Here is a 26,784-nt window from a genome sequence, read left to right as displayed (position 1 = left end):
AAGAAGTGCTTGATTCCTTTTCTCACCTAAATTGAACCGTGTATGACATTTAATTGCAACAATTAGTCAAAGGACAGGATGCTGCATAGTTGATTTTGTTTGTTCATTTTAATTGGGCCATGCCTTATTTCGCCTGTGCTGAACAAGTATCTTCGGTAGAAGTTTCATTAATGCATAATATTTTGCAAAAATTACTGGCTGTAGAATATAGAGAGTCCCATTAGATGTCGGATCCAGCAATCTTTCACGAAAAACTTTTGGATTAGTTCATATTAATCATTTCATTCTTCAGGAATCACCGACATATCATTCAATCAATCTATAACCTTGAGAGCATTTGATTGGAAAACTCATTTACCATAATGATTTTTCGGGAAATTTAGGAAGCCCAAGAATGGTCCCAATCCAGAAGATCGTTGATTAGGCCAGGGTCAATAAGAATCGGATACAACATCTTCCCCTCAGTACCGTTTCCAGTAACGGACAGAAGGAAAGTTCAGATCAGCAGTGTAATATGTCTGCTGTGCAAGCAGACATTATGCATGTCACAAAATCTGCTAAAACAATTATACGCAGTGTAAAAGTCTTCCCTTGTTTTTGCATGTCAGTGATCTCTGTAAAACATATCATCCAGTGCATTCTGAAATCACCAACTGCTTTGTAAAAAGGTTAAACCACATGGCAGATGAAGATATTTCTGATATTAATTCCACCTTCATTGTCAACTGTAGCTCCATTAGCAGCTTGGAAGATGTTATCAGTCTCCATAGCTGAAGTAATAATTGTCGTATTTGTTAAGTGCCGAAGATGGTCACTGATAGACACAAGATAATCTGGTCAGACACGGCTCCTGTTCCCCACGCAGTTTGCAGTCTGAGTAGGTGGCAGAACAGGCTTTTAATCTCCATGTTACAGATGAGGTAACTGAGGCACAGAGAGGTTAAATGACTTGCCCAAGGTCACACAGCAGCTAACCAGCAGAGTTGGATTTAGAACTCAGGTCCTCTAACTCCTAGACTGTGCTGTTTCCATTAGACCACACTGCTCAAAGATGAGTAAACTGTGCTTTGGTGTTTGTTTCGTCTTTAAAACATATGAAGCCTGCAGTGAATGCTTTCTTTTTAAAATCTATTGTTTCACTATAATTGCAAAGTTGAAAGCCTTGGAATGGATGGTCAACTCAATGACGAAAGAATGTTAATGGAAACTGGCTGCTCTTTCAGAATGTAGTTTCGTGGCTCAGTGGAAAGAGCATGGGCTTTGGAGTCAGTGGTCATGGGCTCAAATCCCGGCTCCACAAATTGTCAGCTGTGTGACTTTGGGCAAGTCACTTAACTTCCCTGTGCCTCAGTTACCTCATCTGTAAAATGGGGATTGACTGTGAGCTCTCCGTGGGACAACCTGATCACTCTGTAGCCTCCCCAGTGCTTAGAACAGTGCTTTGCACATAGCAAGTGCTTAATAAATGCCATCATTTTTATTATTATTTACCAAAGACCTAATAAACTTTGTTAAAAAGCGAGGTGGAAATTTTAGGTGAGCAGTTTGTCACAATCAGGACAGGGACTCTGTCCAACCTGATTTGCTTGTATCCACCCCAGTGCTTAATACAGTGCCTGCCACATAGTAAGCACTTAACAAATACCGTCACAATTATCATTATCTTTAGTGGTATTTAAGTGCTCACTATGTGCCGGGCAATGTACTATGTGCTAGGGTAGATATTAGCAAAGCAGGCTGGATGCAGTCCATGTCCCACATGGGGCTCACAGTCTTAATCCCCATTTTCCAGATGAAGTAGCTGAGGTTCAGAGAAGTTAAACGACTTGCCCTAGGTCACACAGCAGACAAGTGGCCGAGCCAGGATTAGAATCCTGGTCCTTTCGACTCCCAGGCCTGTGATCTATCCACTTGGCCAACGCTGCTTCTCATTGTCCCACCAATTATTCACAACTTGAAATTCCCTCCTGTGGTTTCAAATTCCAGCTTGTGCCACTGCAGGATAACCTCACAACATAGTTTGTTGATAATAATAATAATAATAACGGTATTTGTTAATAATGATGGTATTTGTTAAGAGCTTCCTATGTGCAAAGCACTGTTCTAAGCGCTGGGAGGACACAAGGTGATCAGGTTGTCCCACGTGGGGCTCACAGTCTTAATTCCCATTTTACAGATGAGGTAACTGAGGCACAGAGAAGTGAATCGACTTGCCCAAAGTCACAAATCTGACAAGCGTCCGAGCCAGGATTAGAACCCATAACCTCTGACTCCCAAGCCCGGGCTCTTTCCACTGAGCCACGCTGCTTTGTGCCAAGCACTGTTCTAAGGGCTGGGGTAGATACAAGGCTATCAGGATGGTCCACATGGGGCTCACAGTCTTAATTATTGTTATTATTATTAATGTCCATTTTACAAAAGAGGTAACTGAGGACATAGAGAAATTAAGTGACTTTCCCAAAGATACACAACTGACAAGTGGTGGAGCCGGGATTAGAACCCATGACCTCTGACCCCCAAGCCCGGGCTCTTTCCAATAAACCATGCTGCTTCTCATAATTGAAACCATTAGGTGTGAAATTCCCCCTTTTTTTCCCCACCCTCCAGCCCTTTACATCCACCTACTCATCTTTCCCAGCCATCTCTCGAGAGATGCCCTGCCTAATGTCGAAAAATCTACATCCTTGACCAATCCCTCCAAATTCATCCCATCACCCTTGTACTTAGATTTCATCCCTTTATTCACCCCACATTAAGCCCCACAGCAGTTCTGTACTTAGCCATAATTTATTTGAATGTCTGTCTCGCCCTCTAGACTGTGAGCTCCTTGTGGGTAGTCAATCAGTCAGTTGTATTTACTAAGTACTTACTGTGTGCAGGCACTGTACTAAGCACTCTCTAGACTGTGAGCCCGTTGTTAGGTAGGGACCGCCTCTATATGTTGCGAACTTGTACTTCCCAAGTGCTTAGTACAGTGCTCTGCATACAGTAAGCGCTCAATAAATATGATTGAATGAATGAATGAGAATACAAGAATATATCAGATGCATTCCCTGTCAATAATGGGCTTACAGTCTAACAGGGGAGACACACATTATATATTTCAGATATGTACAGAAGTGCTATGGGGCTGGGAAGGGAGATGAATAAAGGGAGTAAGTCAGGGTGACACAGAAGGGAGTGAGAGAAGAGGAAAGGAGGAAAAGTCAGGGAAGGCCTCTTGGAGATGTGTCTTCAGTAAGGTTTGTGGAAGTGTAAGGAAAGTGTCTATCAAACCTGCTGCTTTGGACTCTTCCAAGCACTTAGTATAGTGTTCTGTGTACAGTAAGCACTCAATAAATACCATTTATTGATTGGTAGATTGGTTAATTGCCTCACACCTTCTACAGACACACTTTCCCTCCCTTACTGTCCCTCCCTATCCATCATCTTCAAACAGCCTCTCTCTGTTGGTTCCTTTCCCTGTGTTTTCAAACACATCTATGCTTTTTCTGTCCTAAACAAAAAACTTTCCCTGGACCCTAAGACACCCTGCAGCAATCACCTAATTTCACTCAAATTCCTGTCTGAACCCCTGGAAAGGCAGCATGGCTCAGTGGAAAGAGCCTGGGCTTGGGAATCAGAGGTCGTGAGTTTTAATCCCAGCAACGCCACTTGTCAAGTGTGAGACTATGGGCAAGTCACTTAACTTCTCTGTGCCTCAGTTATCTCATCTGTAAAGTGGGGGTTAAGACTGTGAGTCCCGCATGGGACAACCTGATAACTTGCATCTGTCCCAGAACTTGGAACAGTGCTTGGCATATAGTAAGTGCTTAACAAATACCACCTGTAGAGCAGCAGTGTGGCTTAGTGGAAAGAGCCCGGGATTGGGAGTCAGAGGTCATGGGTTCTAATCCTGGCTCTATCGCTTGTCAGCTGTGTGACCTTGGGCAAGTCACTTAACGTCTCTATGCCTCAGTTACCTCATCTGTAAAGTGAAAATGAAGACTGTGAGCCCTATGTGGGACAATCTGATTACCTTGTATCTGCCCCACACTTGGAACAGTGCTTGGCACATAGTAAGCACTTAACAAATACCAATATTATTATTATTATAATTATATACACACTCAGGACCCATACGCCCCGTGGCTTGCTTTGCAGGATGGTTGGTAGGGACTGTACTCTCCCAAGTGCTTAGTACAGTGCTTTGGACACAGTAAGCACTCAATAAATATGATTGAATGATAATGGTTGCAGTCTGCGGTCTCAGAACATAATCATTTTGATCAATCAGTTTCTGCAAGAACACAATAGAATAAGCAGACATTAAAAAATGGTTTTTCCAAGAGCTTTGTACTACTCTGCACATCGGTGGTGCAAACCATCACCACTACCACAAAGTAACTCAAACACAGGCCTTTTTCCCTCTTAACCATTAATTTCTGGACAATACTCAGTGTAATAACCCGGGAACAGAAAAAGGGTGATGCTGTAGTTTCATGGGTACAGTGTGCAATTGTGCAGACTTCTAGACTGTAAGCCCGGTGTGGGCAGGGATTGTTCCTCTTTATTGCTGAATTGTACTTTCCAAATGTTTATTACAGTGCTCTGTACACAGTAAGTGCTCAATAAATGTGATTAAATGAATGAATGAATGCAGGAGAGAAACTCTCTCAGAGATAACCAGTCTCGTGCATGTAATCTCACCATCCACAGCATCATTTTCAAACAGCAGGACAGCTTTTCTTCTCTTACGTGGGACAAGAACTGTGTCTGACTTGATTACCTTGTCTTCAGCCCAGCTCTTAGAACGATGCTTACAACAGTACAGTCCCCTCCGAACTGTAAGCTCCTTGCAAGCAGGGAATGTGTCTACCAATACTATTATAACTTTCCTAAATGCTTTCCCAAATGCACACAGTAAGGGTTCACAAATATAACTGTACAATTACATTTTCTATTGTATGTTTTCTACACAAACATTGATGACGTCACCCCACCCCTCAAAAAACTCCAGTTGTTGCCCATCCACCTCCTTATCAAACAAAAACTCCTCACCATTGGCATTAAATTAAATTTAATTTAATTTAAATTAATTAAATTAAATTTAAATTAAATTAAATCACTGTACAACCTTGCTCCCTCCTACCTCACCTCGCTTCCCTCTTTCAACAACCCAGCCCTCACATTTTGCTCCTCTATCGCTAGCCCTCTCACTCTGCCTCGATCTCACCACGTCCTGCATCTGGTCTGGAATGCCCTCCCTCTTCAAATCCAACAATTATGCTCCCCAACCTTCAAAGCCTTACTAAATTGTACTTCCTTAGCGCTTAGTACAGTGCTCTGCACACAGTAAGTGCTCAATAAATACCATTGAAAAAAAAAGACATCTTCTCCAAGAGGCCTTCCCAGACCAAGACCCACTTTTTCTCATCTCTCATTCCCTTCTGCGTCAGCCTGACTTGCTCCCCTTTCTCTTCCCCCGCAACTCCCAGCCCCACAGCACTTGTATACATATCTGTAATTTCATTTATTTGTATTGGTGCCCGCCTCCCCCACACTAGACTGTAATCCTGTTGTGGCAGGGAATGTGACTGTTTATTGCTGTTCTGTACTCTCCCAAGTGCTTAGTACAGTGCTCTGCACACAGTAAGTGCTCAATAAATAATAATAATAACAACAATGATGGCATTTATTAAGCATTTACTATGTGCAAAGCACTATTCTCTAAGTGCTGGGGAGGTTACAAGGTTGTGGGGCTCACAGTCTTAATCCCCATTTGACAGACGAGGTAACTGAGGCACAGAGAAGATAAGTGACTTGCCCAAAGTCACACAGCTGACAATTGGTGGAACCAGGATTTGAACCCATGACCTCTGACTCCAAAGCACGGGCTCTTTCCACTGAGCCGTGCTGCTTCTCTGATAATACAACTGAATGAATGGATGAATGAATGATTGATTGATTGACTGACACATAGTAAGTCCTAAAGAAATACCCAAATTATTATGCATTCAGTATACAACTACGCATTCAGCATCTGCTCAACAAATACTTTTAATAAACTGGTTGATTGAAACTCAAGGATAATATCTGCAGGGCTGCTTTCCTCCAGAAACAATAGAGGAAACGCAGTAAGGGAATTAGATATTTATCAACAATTCATTATTTCCTTAAGTTGATTTAGTATTATTTTCACTGTGATCAATTCTCTTTTATTTAAATAGTTCATAAGTGCACATTCATGGTGTTGGTTGGGGCAACTATGTTAAATGTAAAGAATGTAAAGGGATTTTTTTTTCCTTTTACACAGACTAAAGAGGTGAATTAAGTTCACTATAATTTATCAATAGAGGGCATTTTAGAAAAACTAAATTTTTATCCCCTTCGTTATTAACATCAAAATCATCATCATCATTGGTATTTATTAAGCATCTGTTGTTTGCAATCACTGTGCTGAGCAGCTACTGTGTTCAGAGCACTTGGAAGTTTGAGTTAAAAATAATAAAAACACAAGTACAAAACATGCCACGGCTCTCAGGGACTTTATTTTGCAGAGAAACTCTTTTGAACGTTGACAGAATTATTTGCATCACAATGAAATCATTAAAACAAATTACCTTAACTTTAGTTCTAGCACATACCACTACATTTCAGGCATGAATACTTAAATCTGTTTCATGCTTGCGCTTTATTATGAATGAAAATTAATTTGATAAATTGAATGCTAATTCTGTTTCATATATTTTCCTTGCTACTTACCGCTTATGAAGTACTAGAATAGGCTTTTGCTGAAACCAGCAAAAATCTCCTTATGCTTGCAATTTGTCCAGATTGCTATTATACACATGGCTACTTACTTGCTATGACTGTGGAAAGCTCAGATTTCAGCACTCAGCAGTTTTATGTAAGTGAAAAAAGCTGTAAACTAGGGTGGTTTAATCATCGATATGTAAGATGAGCTCAAAAAGACATTACACGCATGCATCATTTAATATCATCTGTAACTGTAGTACCTCCAAACCTGGGCTAATATGAACCCAAACCGACCTTTTCAAATTTTCATTAATTAAACTGTGCTGCTGAATAGGCATGGACAAAATCGTTACAATTATAGTGTTTTAAAGAAGAAAGTAAATGGTGGGGAACTTTTATTCTATGTAATTTTTTGTTGTTGTTGTTGTTCTTCAGCACTGATACTGAATGAGGGGTGCTGAACAGGACCTATAAAAGATGCTACCTTGACCTCATCTCCCTGCTTAAGCCAAACCCATTTCCCCTTATCCAATCTTTAATGACCATGGAAAGTTGTTGGTTTGTGCCTCACTATTGAGTCTCCTTTCCCCCTTGGCGACATTTCTTAAATCACCTCTTCATCACGTCCTCTCCAGGCTGACTGACGTTAGTTCCTTTCACCCATCCTTGTAGAACTGCTTCTCTCATTTTTATCCCCTTATTTATATGAAACTGGCAATAGATGTGGCTTCTGTCCATAGATAGGCATCGAGTCTCAGGGAAGCATCATAGACCAGAAGAACAAGCACGGGCTTGAGATTTGGGTTCTAATCCCTGCTCCATCACGTGCCTGTTGTGTGACCTTGGGTAGGTCATTTAACTTCCCCATGCCTCTGTTTCTTCACCTGGGAAATGGTGATTCAATACATGAGGGCAGAGAGTGTGCCTGCCCTGATTAACTTGGATCTACCCCAGTGTTTAGAACAGTGCCTGGCACATAGTAATACTGTGATAATAATAATAGTAATAATGGTATTTGTTAAGCTCTTCTAGACTGTGAGCCCACTGTTGGGTAGGGACTGTCTCTATATGTTCCCAACTTGTACTTCCCAAGCGCTTAGTACAGTGCTCTGCACACAGTAAGCACTCAATAAATACGATTGATTGATTGATTAAGCGCTTACTATGTGCAAAGCACTGTTCTAAGCGCTGGGGAGGTTACAAGGTGATTGGGTTGTCCCACGGGAGGCTCACAGTCTTAATCCCCATTTTACGGATGAGATAACTGAGGCCCAGAGAAGTTAAGTGACTCGCCCAAAGTCACACAGATGACAAGTGGCAGAGCCGGAATTTGAACCCATGACCTCTGACTCCAAAGCCGGCGCTCTTTCCACTGGGCCACACCGCTACTCCGATAATGTGGTATTATTATTAGTAACATTGTTACCATCTCGTTATGAGCACCCTTAAGTCCCTCCTTCACTAAACTGGAGAAGCATCCTGCATTTTAACTTCCAGGTAGTCTATGGATTCAAGTTCAAGTTGATATCCCTTGTAACCTCCCCAGCGCTTAGAACAGTGCTTTGCACATAGTAAGCGCTTAATAAATGCCATTATTATTATTATTATTATATCCAAGCATTTTCCTTTCTCTGTTTTGAAATAGTATCCTAAGTGTTTTATGGAAAAACTAAGCCCGTTGTTGGGTAGGGAAGCAGTGTGGCTCACTGGAAAGAGCACGGGCTTTGGAGTCAGAGTTCATGGGTTCAAATCCCGGCTCTGCCAATTGTCAGCTGTGTGACTTTGGGCAAGTCACTTCACTTCTCTGGGCCTCAGTTCCCTCATCTGTAAAATGGGGATTAAGACTGTGAGCCCCCCATGGGACAACCTGATCACCTTGTAAACTCCCCAGCCCTTAGAACAGTGCTTTGCATATAGTAAGCGCTTAATAAATGCCATCGTTATTATTATTATTATTATTATTATTATTATTATGTGTTGCCAGCTTGTACTTCCCAAGCGCTTAGGACAGTGCTCTGCACACAGTAAGCGCTCAATAAATACGATTGAATGAATGAATGAATGAATGCAACAGGTGGGATTATGAGCGAGTTTTGCTGCCACCTAGTGGCCAACATCAGTCCTCACAAGGATTGTTTGGGCGACCTTGGCTCTCTGAAAGCATCTACTGATTGACACACCAGTTTCTGCCAAACAGTTTCTGGCCAGTGAATTGTATTCAGGACCGAGCAAGATGAAAGTCTCTCCAGAAATAGCTGCTTCCCAGAGGGTGTCGCCCCAAGAAAAAGGGGGATCAAAATCACTTTCTCCACCCGGATTCTAAATCGAATATCCTTCCTGACATAGAGTTGGCAAGCCCTGAAATAGTTCCCCGGAGGTCTGAAATGGAGAGAAGATCTCTGTAGATCCCCTTTAGACTGTGAGCCCACTGTTGAGTAAGGACTGTCTCTATATGTTGCCAACTTGTACTTCCCAGGCGCTTAGTACAGTGCTCTGCACACAGTTAAGCGCTCAATAAATACGATTGATTGATTGATTGATTGATCCCAAGCTAAAGCCCCTAGCGTAGGTCTGGGTAGACTCTGTCATTGTCAATTGTATTTATTGAGCACTTACTGTGTGCAGAGCACTGTACTAAGCGCTTGGGAAGTACAAGTCTCGATTACAAGTCTCTGTCTCTATTAAAGGAGGAAAAGTATTATTTCTGAGTACGTGTGAACGAAAATAAGAGCTTTATTGGTGACTATTGTAATCAGTGCCTATTGCAATATGAAATGTGATAATAATAACAATGGCATTTGTTAAGCACTTACTATGTGCAAAGCACTGTTCTAAGCGCTGGGGAGGTTACAAGGTGATCAGGTTGTCCCACGGGGGGCTCACAGCCTTAATCCCCATTTTACAGATGAGGGAACTGAGGCCCAGAGAAGTTAAGTAACTTGCCCAAAGTCACACAGCCGACAACTGGAAGAGCCGGGATTTGAACCCACGACCTCCGACTCCAAAGCCTGTGCTCTTTCCACTGCTTCTCTGATCTTAGTGATCTTAGTCCAATTGTAAAACTGTCTTGTGGCTTTAAGTAATGGTACGCATTCCTTAATAATAAAATGGGGTTTTAAATAGAGAAGCAGCATGGCTCAGTGGAAAGAGCACGGGCTTTGGAGTCAGAGGTCACAGGTTCAAATCCCGGCTCCACCAATTGTCAGCTGTGTGACTTTGGGCAGGTCACTTATCTTCCCTGTGCCTCAGTTACCTCATCTGTAAAATGGGGATTAAGACGGTGAGCCCCCCGTGGGACAACCTGATCACGTTGTAACCTACCCAGTGCTTAGAATAGTGCTCTGCACATAGTAAGCGCTTAATAAATGCCATTATGAAATAGTAAAATCAAGACTTGAAACCAGGTCCTGGGTCTTTTTTATGTAAACGGAGCACTTTGATCTTGGAAACGTGCTTCTTTAGCCCACATTTTGTACAGTGACAGGGAAAAATGTTCATTGTTCAAAGACTTTGTGTTTCCTTGTTCCTTTGAGGGGGGTGTGGCTGGTCACTAAACCTGCTGCACTTCTTGGGCTGGCTTTATGACTAGTGGGTAATCCAGAAGTGCATTAATGAATATGAAAAGAAGGAGAAGAAGTGAAGGAGAGTCCCTCTTCTGCCATCTCTCAGCGGCACAATGCACACCGATGACCATCTGAAAATGCTATTGGATCCTGTGTGGGTTTTCCCAATCCTTTAATCACAGCAGAGATATTTGAAATGATACCACGGCATTAAGAAAAAAGACAGCCAAAAGCCAAGGTCAGCCTTTAGCTGAGCACTGTTATCAATTGGAATTAAACAGGAAAGGGAATCATCGCTTCCTATTTTGCCTATTGCAGGTGGGCAGAAAGGGCCCTCTTTTCCCATCTAATCCTTGCCATAAAAAGGCATATGGTTTAATTAATAAGCTTCTTCACTGGGAGAAATGAAATGTGTTCATTGTCCTAACTCTGCCACGGATTCCCCAGCACTCTTAATTCACATATATACTTAACTTCTCTCCAATTTTGAAAGTGCAGCACTTTCTAAACTATATAAATCCACAACATTAAATGAAATACTGTCAGCAAACAGAGCACGAGGACACCAGTCAAATAAGGGACTCTTTATTTAGTTATTTTAGACTCAGCCTAAGGATATCATCTTTTCTATTTTTTAGCTACCATGTTTGCATTTTTTAAAGGGCATCACAATTTCATCTAATCCCTTAGCTTTGCCTTAACTATGTCTTTGCCAGCAATTTTCTCGATAATCCAAGATGAAACGTTTACTTGGCTCCTAGTTTAGAAGAAAATGTGTTTTGGGGTTGAGTGCATTAAGTGTACTTTTCAGATGGAATTTTTCAGAAAGTTTGATAAGGTTATTTTAGCCTAGCCTGTCTCTAAAGAGTGAAGTCAAGGTAAACTAGAGCGTTCACTTGGATTTAAAACCCATACAGTAGGGGAATAACATTCATTAAATGTAAGTCAGTGCTGTGGGGAATCATGGTCTTTTCCCCCAACTATGCTGCCATTAACACTAATAATAGAAAATAACCTCTTTGTCCATTCCCACTCAGGTCAGCTTCTCCCTCTTAGGAAGGAGATGAAAATGTCCTCCTGTCACCTCAAGCTTAACATGTCCAAACTTAAACTCCTATCTTCCCACCCAAACCCTGTCCTCCCCCTGACTATCCCATCACTGTAGATGGCACCACCATCCTTCCTTTCTCACAAGCCGTAACCTTGACGTTATCCTTGACTTCTCTCTGTCATTCAACCACATTTTCATTCTGTCACCAAATCCTGCCTGTCCCACCTTCTCAGCATCGCTAAAATCCACCCATTCCTCCGCATCCAAACTGCTACCATGTTAATGCAATCACTTACCCTATCACACCCGGATTACTGAATCAGCCTCCTTGCTGACCTCCCAGCCTTCTGTCTCTCATTCATTCATTCATTCAATCAGATTTATTGAGCACTTACTGTGTGCAGAGCACTGTACTAAGCGCTTGGGAAGTACAAGTTGGCAACATATAGAGACGGTCCCTACCCAACAACGGGCTCACAGTCTAGAAGGGGGAGACAGACAACAAAACAAAATATAGTAACAAAATAAAATATCCTTCATTCTGCTGCCCAGATCATTTTCCTATGAAAGCATTCAGGACAAGTCACCCCGCCTCTCAAAAAACTCCAGGGATTTCCCATCCACCTCTGTATTAAACAAAAACTCCTCACCAATGTTTTTAAAGCAGTCCACCACCTTTCCCCCTCCTACCTCACCTCACTACTCTCCTTCTACAACCCCGCTCTCACACTTCGCTCCTCCAGTGCTAAACTTCTCACTGTGCCTCTCTCACCTGTCTCACCGCGGACACCTGGCCCACATCCTGTCTCTGGCCTTGAATTCCCTCCATCCTCAAATCCAACAACCCGTCTCCCCTGCTTCAAAGATTAATTGAAGGCCTCCAAGAGGTCTTCCCTGTCAAGTTGTCCCCTTTCCTCTTCTCTCACTCCCATCCACATCCCGTGACTTGCTCCCTTTGTTCTAAACCCCTCCCAACCCCACAGCACTTACGCACATATCTGTAATTTATTCATTTGCTCTGATGTCTGTCTCCATCTTTCTAGACTGTAGGCTCCTTGTTGGCAGGGAAGGTGCCTGTTTATCATTGTAATGTACTTTCCCAAGTGCTTAGTACAGTGCTCTGCACACAGTAAGCGTTCATTAAATACAATTGAATGAACTGGATGAGAGTGAAATTCTCACGATGACAAGCCACTGTGCAGACCTTTTTTCTGTGCTGTTTTAAGCACTGGGATAGATACCAGATAGGTCCCACATGGGGCTCACAATCTAAGTAGAAGAGAGAACAGGTATTGAATCCCCATTTTGCAGACGAGGGAACTGTGACACAGAGAAGTTAAGTGACTTGCCCGAGGACACAGAGCAGGTATGTGAAATTAGAGCTGGAATTAGAGTGCACATCCTCTGATTCCCAGGTCCATGCCCTTTCCACTAGGTCACACTGTTTCTTCACACTTATGACCATATCTTATGCATCCTAATAGTCACGGATTAACTCGTGTGAATATACCCTTTACTTTTTCCTCCTATCTGTAATTCATTTTGTTGTCAGTCTTCCCCACTAGATTGTCAATTCCTGTAGGGCAGGGATCATTGAAGCAACATGGCTCAATGGAAAGGGCACAGGCTTGGGAGTCAGAAGTCATGGGTTCAAATCCCGGCTCCACAAATTGTCAGCTGTGTGACTTTGGGCAAGTCACTTAACTTCTCTGGGCCTCAGTTGCAAAATGGGGGTGAAGACTGTAAGCCCCAAGTGGGACAGTCTGATCACCTTGTGTCCTCCCCCATTCTTATAACAGTGCTTTGCGCCTCGTAAGCGTTTAACAAAAGCCATTGTTATTATTATTAATTCTGTCATATACTGCCAGGCACTTAGTACATAGCTCTGCATGAAGTAAGTTCAGTAGCTCAACAGGCACTCCCAATCAATTGGTTGAATGGAGAAGTCAGAATAGGAATCCAGCAGTAGAATATTCTCAAAGTCAGGCATTGGCAATCAAATGTGGCATATATCTCTTTGTTGGGTTTTTTTATGGTATATGTCAATTGCTATTCTAAGCTGTAGTAAATAGAAGTTGATAAATTTGGATACTTCCCCTGCCTCACGTGGGGCTCACGTGTTGCCTCTTTCATGGCGATCTGTTTTGGGGAAAATCCCCTTAGGTGTTTTTACAATGTGTGCAAGCCCTAAACCAGGTCAGGAAGCAGTCGCATAGAAGTTAATGTAGAAAGTGTGGACTGACCAATATCACATTTTATGGATCTGGTCATTTTGGAAACTCAGTGGAGGCTGAAACAGATAAGATTGTACAGCTATTTGAAATAGCCCAGCTGTGGTTTTCACGAAGAGAGAATTGGGTCTGCTAGATTTGAAAGTATGATAGATAATGTATTGAAACAGTTATTGCCAAGCCAGAATTGGCTATTAAGAGATTAGATGATTTTAAAACCACCCAAGTGAAAGGTCTTAATGATATATATTCTTCTCTAAAAGGAATGTGGAATTAAAAATAATGTTTCAAAAATTTAATTCAGAATAAAGCCATCAACTAAATGAGAGCTATCAGGAAGTTACCCACACACAATTTGATCCCAGAAAAAGAATAGCTTAAAACCTACTTTGAAGAAGTGAATTTTAAACAAGGGGAAAAAAAGGTGATTAAAAAAAAACCCATGTTGCCTTCTATTTCCAGACAACCATAATTGGTTTAGGAAATAGAGATTGTGATTGAGGTGCAATGCACTCAGGATAATACTTTGGTAAAGATAAAGAGTAAACTCAAATTTTCAGAAAGACTCTGACAAAGTCCGCAGTAGAAATGTTATCTAAGACTCAGGGGGGTTTTAAAGCAAGACCAAATTAATAGCAGGTCGGATTTTAATTTAAGAGAAGATATATTCCTAAAGGCAGAAATTTGGGAACATTTTGAGGTGGTTAAAAGATGTGCCGTGATGAAAAATCACAAGGATGACTCATTTTGTTACCTTTATAAATAACCTGGTATTCTTCAAACAATTTTTCCATATTGAAAAATGACATTAAGTGGAATGCAGGAGCAAAATAACCCAAAAAAATATAAAATGAGAACCATGAATTGTCTACCATGAAAAATGAATTAAGAAAAGTAAAGAAAAATTCCAAGTCCACACAGTCAATCAGGGAATCAGTGGCATTTTTCCGCAGACTTGAGATAAATCCTTGTCATTTTTCTTGAGCATAGAGCAGTAGTACAGGAGTGCTATTTTTTAAATGCTCTCTGGGTTAGGTTCTGGGATAAATATTGGATAATTCGATCAGACACAGTTCCTGTAACGTAAGAGGTTCACTGTTGAAGTGGTGGGAAAAAGATGCCTAGAACAATGGGAGTGGAGTTCAGACCAGCAATGTTTCAAATTGAGAATACAGGATACTTAAGGACCATTTTACAGTGACAAGTCCTATAAGTGGCAAACACAGTAGCAGCACATTAAGGGACTATTTTAGAGGCATTTAATTTGGAACGTATTACTGAGCAAGCACCCAAGCATCAGAACACGCTACCGATCTCAAACCATTAACAGCTCTGAAAACAAAGGACAGCCATTTTTTTTTTGCTTTGTCTCAAGTGATGATACTATTTCACAACTTTTGATTTTTAATTTTTCTTCTAAGTAAGACATTGACTAGCCATTTCTTAATGTCGATGTCCCATCTTGTCTGGACTGTTCTGCTATTGACTATTCTAAAATTTTTTGCAAGGTTATAAATAACCAAACAATTCAAGTCTTTGAATAGCCAAGTTTTACGAATAGAGACATAGATATTACCAATGCTGAAATATAGTTTACTTTATGGAAAAATCACTATTGACACTTAAGCCCCTCATAACAGGCAAGATGAAAAATGCTATATCTCACTCCTGTTCCAAAAGCTCCCTTAAATGCTATTTCTTTCTTTTCTGTTGTTATGCTCTGTAAATCAATGACTAGCTTATAACTTTATCTCTCTATGCAGGCATACAGGATTTCCCGTATGTTTTATAGAAGTTTGAATTGCTGGGGAATTCAAGTACTTGGAGCAAAACCAATCAATTTGGTCTGGACGGTCAATGGAGATGGACTTAAATGGAATTAAGTTCTTCAGGGAGGCAGAGTTTACGAGTCTGGAAGTAAAGAACTTATTGCGATTTGGTAAATTAAACTCACTTAAGCCTCAGATTTCCATTTCCAAAAGTATCTCTGCAAGAGAAGCCGAGTAATTATTATTCCCCGAATAGTGGATTTGCCACTCCTGGCTAAAGACATATTCCTAAAGCGTAACATCAGCCCTCAATCATTTATGGAGGAATGAGGGGTAAAAGGTGACATGGATTACACTGTTCACCAGCCCTATCTCTCCAACGGCAGTGAGAGTGTCTAAATCTAACCTATTCTACTACCTGGAGCATCCATGCTACCCTTCGTCACCTTTACCTTTCACCCCTTCCTCTCTTTGTCATGTTTGCTAAGGTCTGCTCCATCTTTCTCCCCAAACTGCTCAAAGGTCCATATTTTTCCCTGTCCTTGTCTCTAAATTCCTTACCCAAACTCCAACCAACTCACACATAGACTGCCATAACTTTCTTCCTTCCAACTTCTTAGATTGCCCTCTCCTCTGGAGTTAAAATTGGGGTCTTCTGCTTTGACCATAACTTCCCTCTACCCAGAGTCCCCTCCTGGATCCCCATCACCCTCCAGATCAAATATGTGTTTGCTTACTGATGCCTATTAAAACTTTATCAAGTACTCTCTTACCCCATTCTCCTTTACATTCTAACACTTCAAAGGTTAGACTCCAAACTAGGACTGCCTCTGACTTTATAAGCACAAAATACAGGCAGAAGGAATAGGGCATCTTTTATTATTAATGATAATAATAATAATGATACTTGTTAAGCACTTACTGTGTGTCAACCACACTTCTAAGCACTGGGGTTGATACATGTTAATCAGGCTGGATGCAGTCCCTGTCCCACAAGGGGCTCTTTCTCTTAAATCCCCGTTTTACAGATGAGGTAACTGAGGCACAGAGAAGTGAAGTGACTTGCCTGAGGTCACACAGCAGACATGTGGCAGAGCCGGGAATACAACCTAAGTCCTTCCGGCTCCCAGGCCCGTGCTCTATCCACTAAACCACACTGTTCCTCTACTAAGCCATGCTCCTTCCCTACCAAGCCATGCTGCTGCTCTACTTTTCTTTGCCATAAAAGGAATTTGGTTAGTTTCTTGTGAAGAGGAATAGAAACATCACTATATGTATTTCATACGGCCAATGGGATCATCATTTTTTGGCATGCATACTTATTGCACTATGAAACTACTAAATATAGTTGTGGAATTGAAGCCAAATTGCCCTCCCTACCCCTTCACCCCCACAAAAATCATCCTTTTTCAGTCATTCAGGTGCGCAGCTTCCTATATAATTTATCAGAAACAAGCATTTCCTTTCAATGAAGAAGATGAAACCATCTGCTAATAAAAGCAAAAACTCTTCTGAGATTATCTCTTTCATCTGTAATGCAATAGTGCATTTTGTTCTTTCCCTTTTAATCAAGTTAATGAGTATGCAATGAGAAGTGTTTCCTAGTGGATAGAGCACAGATCCAGGAGTCAGAAGGTCATGGGTTCTAATCCTGACTCTGCCACTTGTCTGCAGTGTGACCTTGGGCAAATCACTTGATTTTTCTATGGCTGTTACCTCATCTGTAAAATGGGGATTAAGACTGTGAGCCCAAACGGGGACATTGACTGTGTCCACTCTAATTAGCTTGTCTCTATCCTAGAGCTTAGCACAGTACCCAGCACATAGTAAGCACTTAATAAATGCCATTAAAAAATAATTGAACAAAAGGCAAAGATTCGCTATGATGTCTGTCACTACCTGCATTCCTTTCTGTTTACAGCTGCCTTCTATTTTCAAAGACAAGTTTACTGCTGTTGAGGGGACAGGAGAAGCTGAAAATACTGAAATGTCACCCAACATTTCCTTCCACATTGTCCAAGTGAACAGACCCTGTTCATTTATTTTTTTGTTATTATTATTTGCTATTGTACCACAATATTAAAGTTCACCAGGTATGGTCCTCGGGCTTACCAGGCTTGAATTTGGAGGGGACAGCAATGTTTAGAACTTTATTTCTTTCCCCCGTCTCCATTTAGGCTGAAAAATGAGTTCTTTAAATAGGTCTGCGTTGTGCAAACTCAACTGCAATGCATTAAATGGTCCCCCCGTTGATATGTAAGTCGTTGCTTCTTGTGGAGTACTTAATTCATAGATAGAGAGAGATCTATATCTAGTTTATAGGGAGACACTTGGAAAAACTTCATTCATTCATTCATTCAATCGTATTTATTGAGCGCTTACTGTGTGCAGAGCACTGTACTAAGCACTTGGGAAGTACAAGTTGGCAATATAACCTGGCACCATCAGTTCATGATCCAGAGAGTTTACCTTTTCATCACTGAAAATTGCAGAGCTACGAATGGAAGAAAATGAGAGTAAGTGTATTGAACCAAGAGGAACTCAGAGTTAAGTTTTGGTGCTAAGTTTCAATTGCCCAGTTAGGGCAATCCTTCAGTATGCATTATTTTCTCTGGCCATTCTGTCTTGGTGTAGGTTTCTACTGGGATTTACTTTCATCCCGGGTGGAGACAGCTGCTGATTTGTGCAAACACTTATAGTGGTTGTTTTTACGAAACTAGTGGTCTGCTTGCTCATCTACAACTTGCATCTTTGGAGATTAGAAGTACAGTTGATTTGACAGTGGAATCATTTTGACAAAATTTAGGTTATGCCAATTGAAATTGATGTAAAAAGGTACGTATGTTTCTTTAGAACTTAGTACAGTTCTCTACACGCAGTAAGCAATCTATCAATGTGAGTAATTGATCAATTATTCAATCTAAGAAGCTCCACAAAGCAAGCGATTCAACTTCCACGCACATTTGCATTGGTTTGCTGTTTCTGGATCATTTTTTCCCCTTTGTTTAGAGTCCCCTAGACTAACTTCGGACACCAGCATCAATTCATTCTTTTATACAAATGATTCTTCTAGAAATATTTTTCAACGTGTTTCAGGTTTACCAGTAGTTTCAGTAATAGAATGAAAGAACACAAACTCTCTAAGCCATTAACATTAAAATTAGACACTGGGGCTGCAGGTCCCCATTGGGGCTTATCAAGGAACTTTCTAGCAGTCAGGGGCATGACCTACTAGCGGAATGAGCACTGGGCTGGGACTGCTGTGTGACCTTGATCAAGTCATTTCCCCTTTCTGGGCCCCAGGTTCCTCACCTGTAAAATAGGAATAAGATAGACTGTTGACCTTGTGGGATAAGGACTGGGTCTATTCTTGTAATCTTCCCAGAATTCACCGCGCTGTAGGCGTTTAATAAATCCTTCAACACTGACAACTTGAGGAGACTGTTCAATGGACCCTAACCACTTCTGCAACACGAGGCCAGTGGTATAGTCAATCAGTGCTATGTACTGAAAGCATACTATGTGCAGAGCAATCAATTCAACAATGAAACAATGGTATTTATTGAGCACTGACTATGTGGAGAGCAGTGTACTAAGTGCTTGGGAGACTATAATACAGCAGAGTTAAAGGATTTTTTTTGTCTTTTTTATGGCATTTGTTAAGCACTTAGTATATGTAAAGCACTGTTCTAAGCGCTGTGGGGGGATACAAGGTGATCTCGTTGTCTCACGTGGGGCTCACAGTCTTAATCCCCATTTTACAAATGAGCTAACTGAGGCTCGGAGAAGTTAAAAGTGACTTAAGTAAGTTAAGTGACTTGCCCAAAGTCACACAGCAGACATGTAGGGGAGGCAGGATTAGAACCCGTGAATTCTGACTCCAAAGCCCCTGCTCTTTCCACTGAGCCACGCTACTTCTCAGTGTTAGACTTTGTTCCCTTCTTGCAACAGCGCACAGATCTGGGTGTCAGAAGGACTGGACTCTAATTCTGGCTCCGCGACTTGTCTGTTGTGTGACCTTGGGCAAGTCACTTCACTTCTCTGTGTCTCACTTCTCTGTGTAAAATGGGGATTAAGACTGTGAGCTCCTTATGGGACATGGACTGTGTCCAATATGATTACCTTGTGAACAATGCCTGGCGCATAGTAAAGATTTAACAATTACCATAAAAATTGAAAAAAAGAGCCGACAAAACATTGATTGGTCTTAATGGTCTGAAAGAGCTCTTGCCTTTCTTCCAAATGCTTAATTAACTGAGAAAATTATTTCAAGTGTCTTTACATTTCACCCTACCCCTTCTACTCTCAGGGGATGTTCTTTGGGACAGTCACCTTTGCAAGACCAAAGCTGGTCACTGAGCTTTTCTACCCTGGAGAGCATTCTAAAAATTTACATTGTACTTCATGGTCATCACATATGTCGGTCATCGTTCCTTGTCGATTCGTTAACATGAAATACTTACACATATTTGTGTAAGAACCAAAACTGAAGGCAGTTTTCCTTCCTCATTCTCAAAGATCATATTCCCTCAACATGAGTGTGATGATCATTGAGAGGCAGTCAGTCAATCACGTTTCTTTAGTACTTACTGTGTGCATAACACTGTATTAAGCACAATGGAGAGTAAATTAGAATTATTAGATATGAATCCTACTTTCAAAGAGTATACTATCTAGGAGGGGAGGTACACATTAAAATAAGGCGGGGAAATTATAATAGAATATAAAGATGCATACATAAATGCTATAGGGGCTGCGCTTATCCATGTGTGGTTTGTTCAGTAGTATTTGCTAAGTGCTTACTATGTGTCAAGCATTGTTCTAGGTGCTGGGGAAGATATAAGATAGTGAGATTGGACAATTCCTTTAATAATAGTAATAATAATAATAATAATGGCATTTATTAAGCACTTACTATGGGCAAAGCACTGTTCTAGGTGCTGGGGAAGATATAAGATAATGAGATTGGACAATTCCTTTAATAATAGTAACAATAATAATAATAATAATAATGATGGCATTTATTAAGCACTTACTATGTGCAAAGCACTGTTCTAAGTGCTGCGGAGTTTACAGGGTGATCAGGTTGTCCCACGGGGGCTCACAGCCTTACTCCCCATTTTACAGATGAGGTAACTGAGGCCCAGAGAAGTTAAGTGACTTGCCCAAAGTCACACAGCTAATAGTTGGTGGAGCCAGGATTTGAACCCATGACCTCTGACTCCAAAGCCCGTGTTCTTTCCACTGAACCACACTGCTTCTCCCACATAGGGCTCACAGTCTAATTCAGAGGGTGTGTGATTTAATCCCATTCAACAGATGAGTATTGAGGAATGATAACTGAGGCACAACAAAGTGAAGTTACAAAGCAGACAGGTGGTGGAGCTGGGATTAGAATAATAGTAAGAATAATGATGGCATTTATTAAGTGCTTACTATGTGCAAAGCACTGCTCTAAGCCCGGGGAAGGTTACAAGGTGATCGGTCCCACGGGGGACTCACAGTCTTAATCCTCATTTTACAGATGAGGTCACTGAGGCCCAGAGAAGTGAAGTGACTTGCCCCAAGTCACACAGCTGACAATTGGCAGGGCTGGGATTTGAACCCATGACCTCTGACTCCAAAGCCCGAGCTCTTTCCAATGAGCCACGCTGTTTCTCTAACCCAGATCCTCTGACTTCCCAGGTTCATGCTCTTTCTACTGGATCATGCTGCTTCCCCCATGCTTGGGTTAAACTGAAATAATGATAATGAAGATATATGGTATTTGTTAAGTGCTTACTATGTGCCAGGCACTGTACTAAGCACTGGGGTAGATAAGGTAATCAGGTTGGGCACAGTCCCTGTCCCACAAGGGGTTCACAGTCTTAAGAGAAGCAGCGTGGCTCAGTGGAAAGAGCCCGGGCTTTGGAGTCAGAGGTCATAGGTTCAAATCCCGGCTCCACCACACGTCTGCTGTGTAACTTTGGGCAAGTCACTTCACTTCTCTGGGCCTCAGTTACCTCATCTGTAAAATGGGGATGAAGATTGTGAGCACCCCATGGGAAAACCTGATCACCTTGTAACCTCCCCAGTGCTTAGAACAGTGCTTTGCACATAGTAAGCACTTAATAAATGCCATTATTATTATTAGTAGTAGTAGTATTAATCCCCATTTTACAGATGAGGTGACTGAGACACAGTGAAGTGACTTGTCCAAGGTCACAGAGCAGGCAAGTGGCAGAGCAGAGATTAGAACACAGGTCCTTCTGACTCCCAGGCCCAAACTCTATCTATCCATTCATTCATTCAATCATATTTATTGAGCGCTTACTGTGTGCAGGGCACTGTACTAAGCGCTTGGGAAGTACAAGTCAGTAACATGTAGAGACAGTCCCTACCCAACAACAGGCTCACAGTCTAGAAGGGGGAGACAGACAGTGAAACAGAACAAGTAAACACGTGTCAACACCATCAAAATAAATAGAATTATAGATATCTACACCTCATCCATAAAATAAATAGAGAAATAATTATGTACAAATATACACAAGTGCTGTGGGGAAGGGAAGGGGGTAGGGCAGAGGGAGGGAGTGGGGCGATGGGGAGGGAAAGAGGAGGAGAGGATAGGTGGGGGGGCTTAGGCTGGGAGGCCTCCCGGAGGAGGTGAGCTCCCAGTAGGGTTTTGAGGGGAGGAAGAGAGCTTTTGCTGCCTGTGAGCCAAGGAAGGCCAAAACAACCACCATTCATTCATTCAATTGTATTTATTGAGCACTTACTGTGTGCAGAGCACTGTACTAATTGCTTGGGAAGTACAAGTCGGTAACATATCGAGGCAGTCCCTACCCAACAACGGGCTCACAGTCTAGAAGGGGGAGACACTTCTTGAAATGCTGAAGTAGTTGTCAGGGGGTATGCAGAAAGGGGAGATGAGAGCTTAAAGTTTATTGCTTCAAAAATAAATGAATTGCATTTACTGCATATTTTGTATGTAGTTGGAAAGAAGCTTTATTTTCATCTGATTCAAATAGCAGTGTGGCTTCAGTGGAAAAAGCCCGGGCTTTGGAGTCAGAGGTCATGGGTTTGAATCCCGGCTCTGCCAACTGTCAGCTGTGTGACTTTGGGCAAGTCACTTCACTTCTCTGTGCCTCAGTTCCCTCATCTATCAAATGGGGATGAAGATTATGAGCCCCCTGTGGAACAACATGATCACCTTGTAACCTGCCCAGTGCTTAGAAAAGTGCTTTGCACGTAGTAAGCGCTTAATAAATGCCATCATTATTGTTATATAACTCCTCTGCTAGTAAACATAACGTGTTGTGGAAAAAGGCATGACTCTATTCCCCGGATTGATAGATGATGTTTACAATTCCCTAAAGAAAAGAACGTAAACACTGCAATCGCTGGAACGGAACAATAGTCCAGACCAGAATTAGACCTCTGAAAGCTGCAAGGATGCCTAAAGAAATCATTTGATCTCTGCCCTCATGGACATTCTGCCTCATAGATAGGAATGGACCATCCTACAGTGTTTTCAATCAATCAGTCATGCTTACTGAGCACTTACTGTGCTCCTAGCACTATACTGAGCGCTTGGGAGAGTACACTATAACAGAGTTGGTAAACAAGGAGAAGCAGCGTGGTTTAGTGGAAAGACCATGGCTTGGGAGTCAGAGGTGATGGGTTCTAATCCCGGCTCCACCACTTATCAACTGTGTGACTTTGAGCAAGTCACTCAACTTCTCTGGTCCTCAGTTACCTCATCTGTAAAATGGGGATTAAGATTGTGAGCCCCATGTGGGACAATCTGATTGCCTTGTATTCATTCATTCAGTCGTATTTATTGAGCGCTTACTGTGTGCAGAGCACTGTACTAAGCGCTTGGGAAGTACTAGTTGGCAACATATAGAGACGGTCCCTACCCAACAGTGGGCTCACAGTCTAGAAGGGGGTGACAGAGAACAAAACAAAACATATTAACAAAATAAAATAAATATGTACAAATAAAATAAATAAATAAATAGAGCGCTTACTATGTGCAGAGTACTCCTCTAACCGCTTATAGAGAAGCAGCATGGCTCAGTGGAAAGAGCCCGGGCTTTGGATTCAGAGGTCATGGGTTCAAATCCCGGCTCCGCCAACTGTCAGCTGTGTGACCCTGGGCAAGTCACTCCACTTCTCTGGGCCTCAGTGACCTCAGCTTTGTATCTATCCCAGCACTTAGAACAGTGCTTGGCGCATAGTAAGCACTTAACGAATGCCATCATTATTATGTCCTCTAATGAAGAACGAACCATGGCCTGCTTTATCCATCAATTTACACAAACCCCATTTCAACCCGCTGCTATTTTCAGCTGCAAAACTCACTGTGGGAATGACTTACCACCCACTGAGTAGAGAAGTGCTAACTTTGGGTTATTTTGAATGTACTCTTTGATGAATTTAACAGCTTTCCAAAATAAATAGTTTTCCATTGAAAGTGTCAAAGCCTCTTGCATAATAAAGACTCAAGGGATTAATTAGTAGATGCTATTATCAAGTTAAATTTAACACTGGATATCAGATGACTTTCTCTGGCCACTTTATACAGTAGTCACAATGCAACCGCACGCAGATGGCTCTTTGCATTAACCTTCTCTCTGCCCCAGATCTTCAGCATCTATTTTTGGATCACTCAAGGGATCCTAGGGCTCTGGGAACTGATTGAAAGTATATATAGTAAAGGTTTACCTCAATACCTGCCCTCAAGGAGCTGTCAATCAAATAATGGGGAGAAAATATTTATAGTATTTGTTAAGTGCTTATTCTGCTAATCTAATCCCAGTTTCACCCTATCCCTGTCCTACATGAGGCTAAATATGTATTCAATCTCCTTTTTATAGATGAGGAAACTGAAGCATAGAGAAGTGAAGTGACTTGCCCAAGGTCAACAGCAGGGAATTGGCAGAGTCAGGATTAGAACTCAGAGCCTCTGACTCCCGCATCTGTGTTTTTTTCCACAAGGTCATGCTGCTTCTCTGATATCACCCCACTCCAACAGTCTATGACTGACTGCTTATCATATTGGTAAAGTCATTTAATAAGAAATAATAGCTCTCTCCCTGATCATGCTCATCGATAGCCCCTTACCTCATCGCTCAGCTACTATTCACAGTCATTTAATACAAAATAATAGCTATGACCTAGTGAATATGATAATAATGGCATTTATTAAGCGCTTATTATGTGCAAAGCACTGTTCTAAGCACTGGGGAGGTTACAGGGTGATCGGGTTGTCCCACAGAGGGCTCACAGCCTTCATCCCCATTTTACAGATGAGGTACCTGAGGCCCAGAGACGTGAAGTGGCATGCCCAAAGTCACACAGCTGACAGTTGGCAGAGCTGGGATTTGAACCCATGACCTCTGACTCCAAAGCCCGTGCCCTTTCCACTGAGCCACACTGCTTAGTAAACACCTGGGACTCAGAAGGACCTGGGTTCTAATCCCTGCTCTGACACTTACCTGCCGTGTGACTTTGGGCATGTCACCTCACTTCTCTGGGGCTCAGGCATATCATCTGTAAAATGGGGGTCAAGACTGGAAACCCTATGTGGGACCAACCCAATTATCTTGTATCTATCCCAGTGCTTAGTACAGTGCCTGGCACGTAGTAAGCGCTTTACAAATGCCACAATCATAATTATCCCTGCCTTGGTCAGGGTGACCGTGTTGTTTTCAGGGACGGGTCGTTGCCTCCTCTTGAGGAGAATTTATGTGGACCCCTTGGTAATGAAGGGTTATGTTACCACTGGAGGATCTATATTCATTTTGGGTTTACCAGAATCTTCTCTGCCCACAGAGAGGACTCAGAGCTTAGAGAATTATTTTCCCACTGAATAGCCCCTTTCTTCCTAAGGTTCAATCCATCTATATTCCATTTTTATGGGGGAAGTCTTGTTCATTGAACTTGCTGGTCCGTTAGGACCAAACAACAAAGTTTTACTGTTCTTAATTTCCTAAGAAACCCCAGTTGGTTTGAGAGTAACAAAACACAATCTCTAGATTGTAAGCTCCTGGAGGGGTGGTGTCTACTTAATTTGATGTTCTCTTCCAAACCAGTTCAAATGTCACTGGTTACTAATAATAATTGTGGTATTTATCGGGCACTTGTTACGTGCCAAGCACTGGATTAATTGCGGGGGCGATCCCAGTTAATCAGTTCCTACAGTCTAAGTAGGAGGGAGAACAGGCATGGAATACCCCTTTTGGAGATGAGGGTCCTGAGGCACAGAGAAGTGAAATGACTCATCGAAGGTCACACAGCAAGTATGTGGTGGAGTGGGATTAGAACCCAGATCCTCTGAGACTCCCAGATCCAGTCTCATTCCACTAGGCTGATCGACTGAGTGATTGACCCAAAAAGTGGGGTTTTCAACGTGGAAGTATTCCAAGTGAACATTTGGGACAGTCCAGTAAATAAGTCTTCTGAGTTTATTGATCAATTTTATTTCTTGCCTATTTCAACTGTTCCCTTTTTTCCATTTCATCTCTTAACAGCGACTCAAGGAGCTGAAACAGAGAGAGTTTGCTAGAAATGTAGCTTCTAAATCACGGAAAGATGAAAGGAAACAGGAAAAGGCCTTACAAAGATTGCACAAGTTAGCTGAGCTACGAAAAACGACAGCCTGGTGAGTATACAGCGGAACATTAAGCTCACCTAAAATAACCTGAAAGGAAATTGGATGCAGAAGCGTCGAGCCTATTTCTATTTATAACTTTAATCAGAATCAGGGACAGTCTATTGGCAGTCCTTTGTATTAGAATTTTATATAGAAACCTGCTTAATGGAAGAGTTAAGATGACATATCTCTAGTTCGCTAAAAATACCGTGCATGCGACCTTATTTTTAATAAGGTTAAAAGATTAGGGAAGTGGGTCCCTTAGTTGGAATGTGAAAACATTTCCTTGAGGAATACAGGAATATCTCGATTATCTGTAGTAAATCTGTCTGACCGTTGCTTCAGTTTGACCTGCTCACTAGGGATTCATTGCACAAATCTAACTTTAAAGTAAATAATTGGAAAACTTGTTTTTGAAGAAATCTTAATGAAATCCTACTCTGGTGGTTGAGTCATGCAGGTCAGAAGCACGTCCCACCACAAATAAACTCTGAACTGGATTTTTAATACAAAGGGACAAAGCTGTGACCTACTTACGATGCTGAACCATCTAATATCAAATTAACACTGAGTTACTACCAATGTGAAGACTGCCTGGCTGGATATTGCGACCCCACTTCAATCACCGTAAATGGGGCTAGTTGTACTGTGAACTCTGCAGTGTGTTGATATATGTACCCCAAAACAAATACCATAACAAAAAGAAACTTTCAAATATTGATGCTGAATTGTACCAATGACTTCCATGCACAAACATATAGATGCTCATAAGAATCAAGCCTACCAAACTGGC

The 26,784-nt window shown here is 41.7% G+C and overlaps 1 protein-coding gene across 1 annotated transcript in view; it reads left to right on the top strand.

The window, feature by feature from the left end:
• ZNF804A (zinc finger protein 804A) overlaps positions 1–26,784 on the top strand; it is a 334,205-nt gene that overhangs the window by 301,952 nt on the left and 5,469 nt on the right. Inside the window, exon 3 of the mRNA XM_038751407.1 lies at positions 25,870–26,000. Within this exon, the coding sequence (XP_038607335.1) occupies positions 25,870–26,000 (131 nt within the window). The remainder of the gene's footprint in view (positions 1–25,869; positions 26,001–26,784) is intronic.

Source organism: Tachyglossus aculeatus, chromosome 9 (genome assembly GCF_015852505.1).
Source record: "Tachyglossus aculeatus isolate mTacAcu1 chromosome 9, mTacAcu1.pri, whole genome shotgun sequence".
NCBI lineage: Eukaryota > Metazoa > Chordata > Mammalia > Monotremata > Tachyglossidae > Tachyglossus > Tachyglossus aculeatus.
This window is presented reverse-complemented; position numbering and strand designations above follow the sequence as displayed.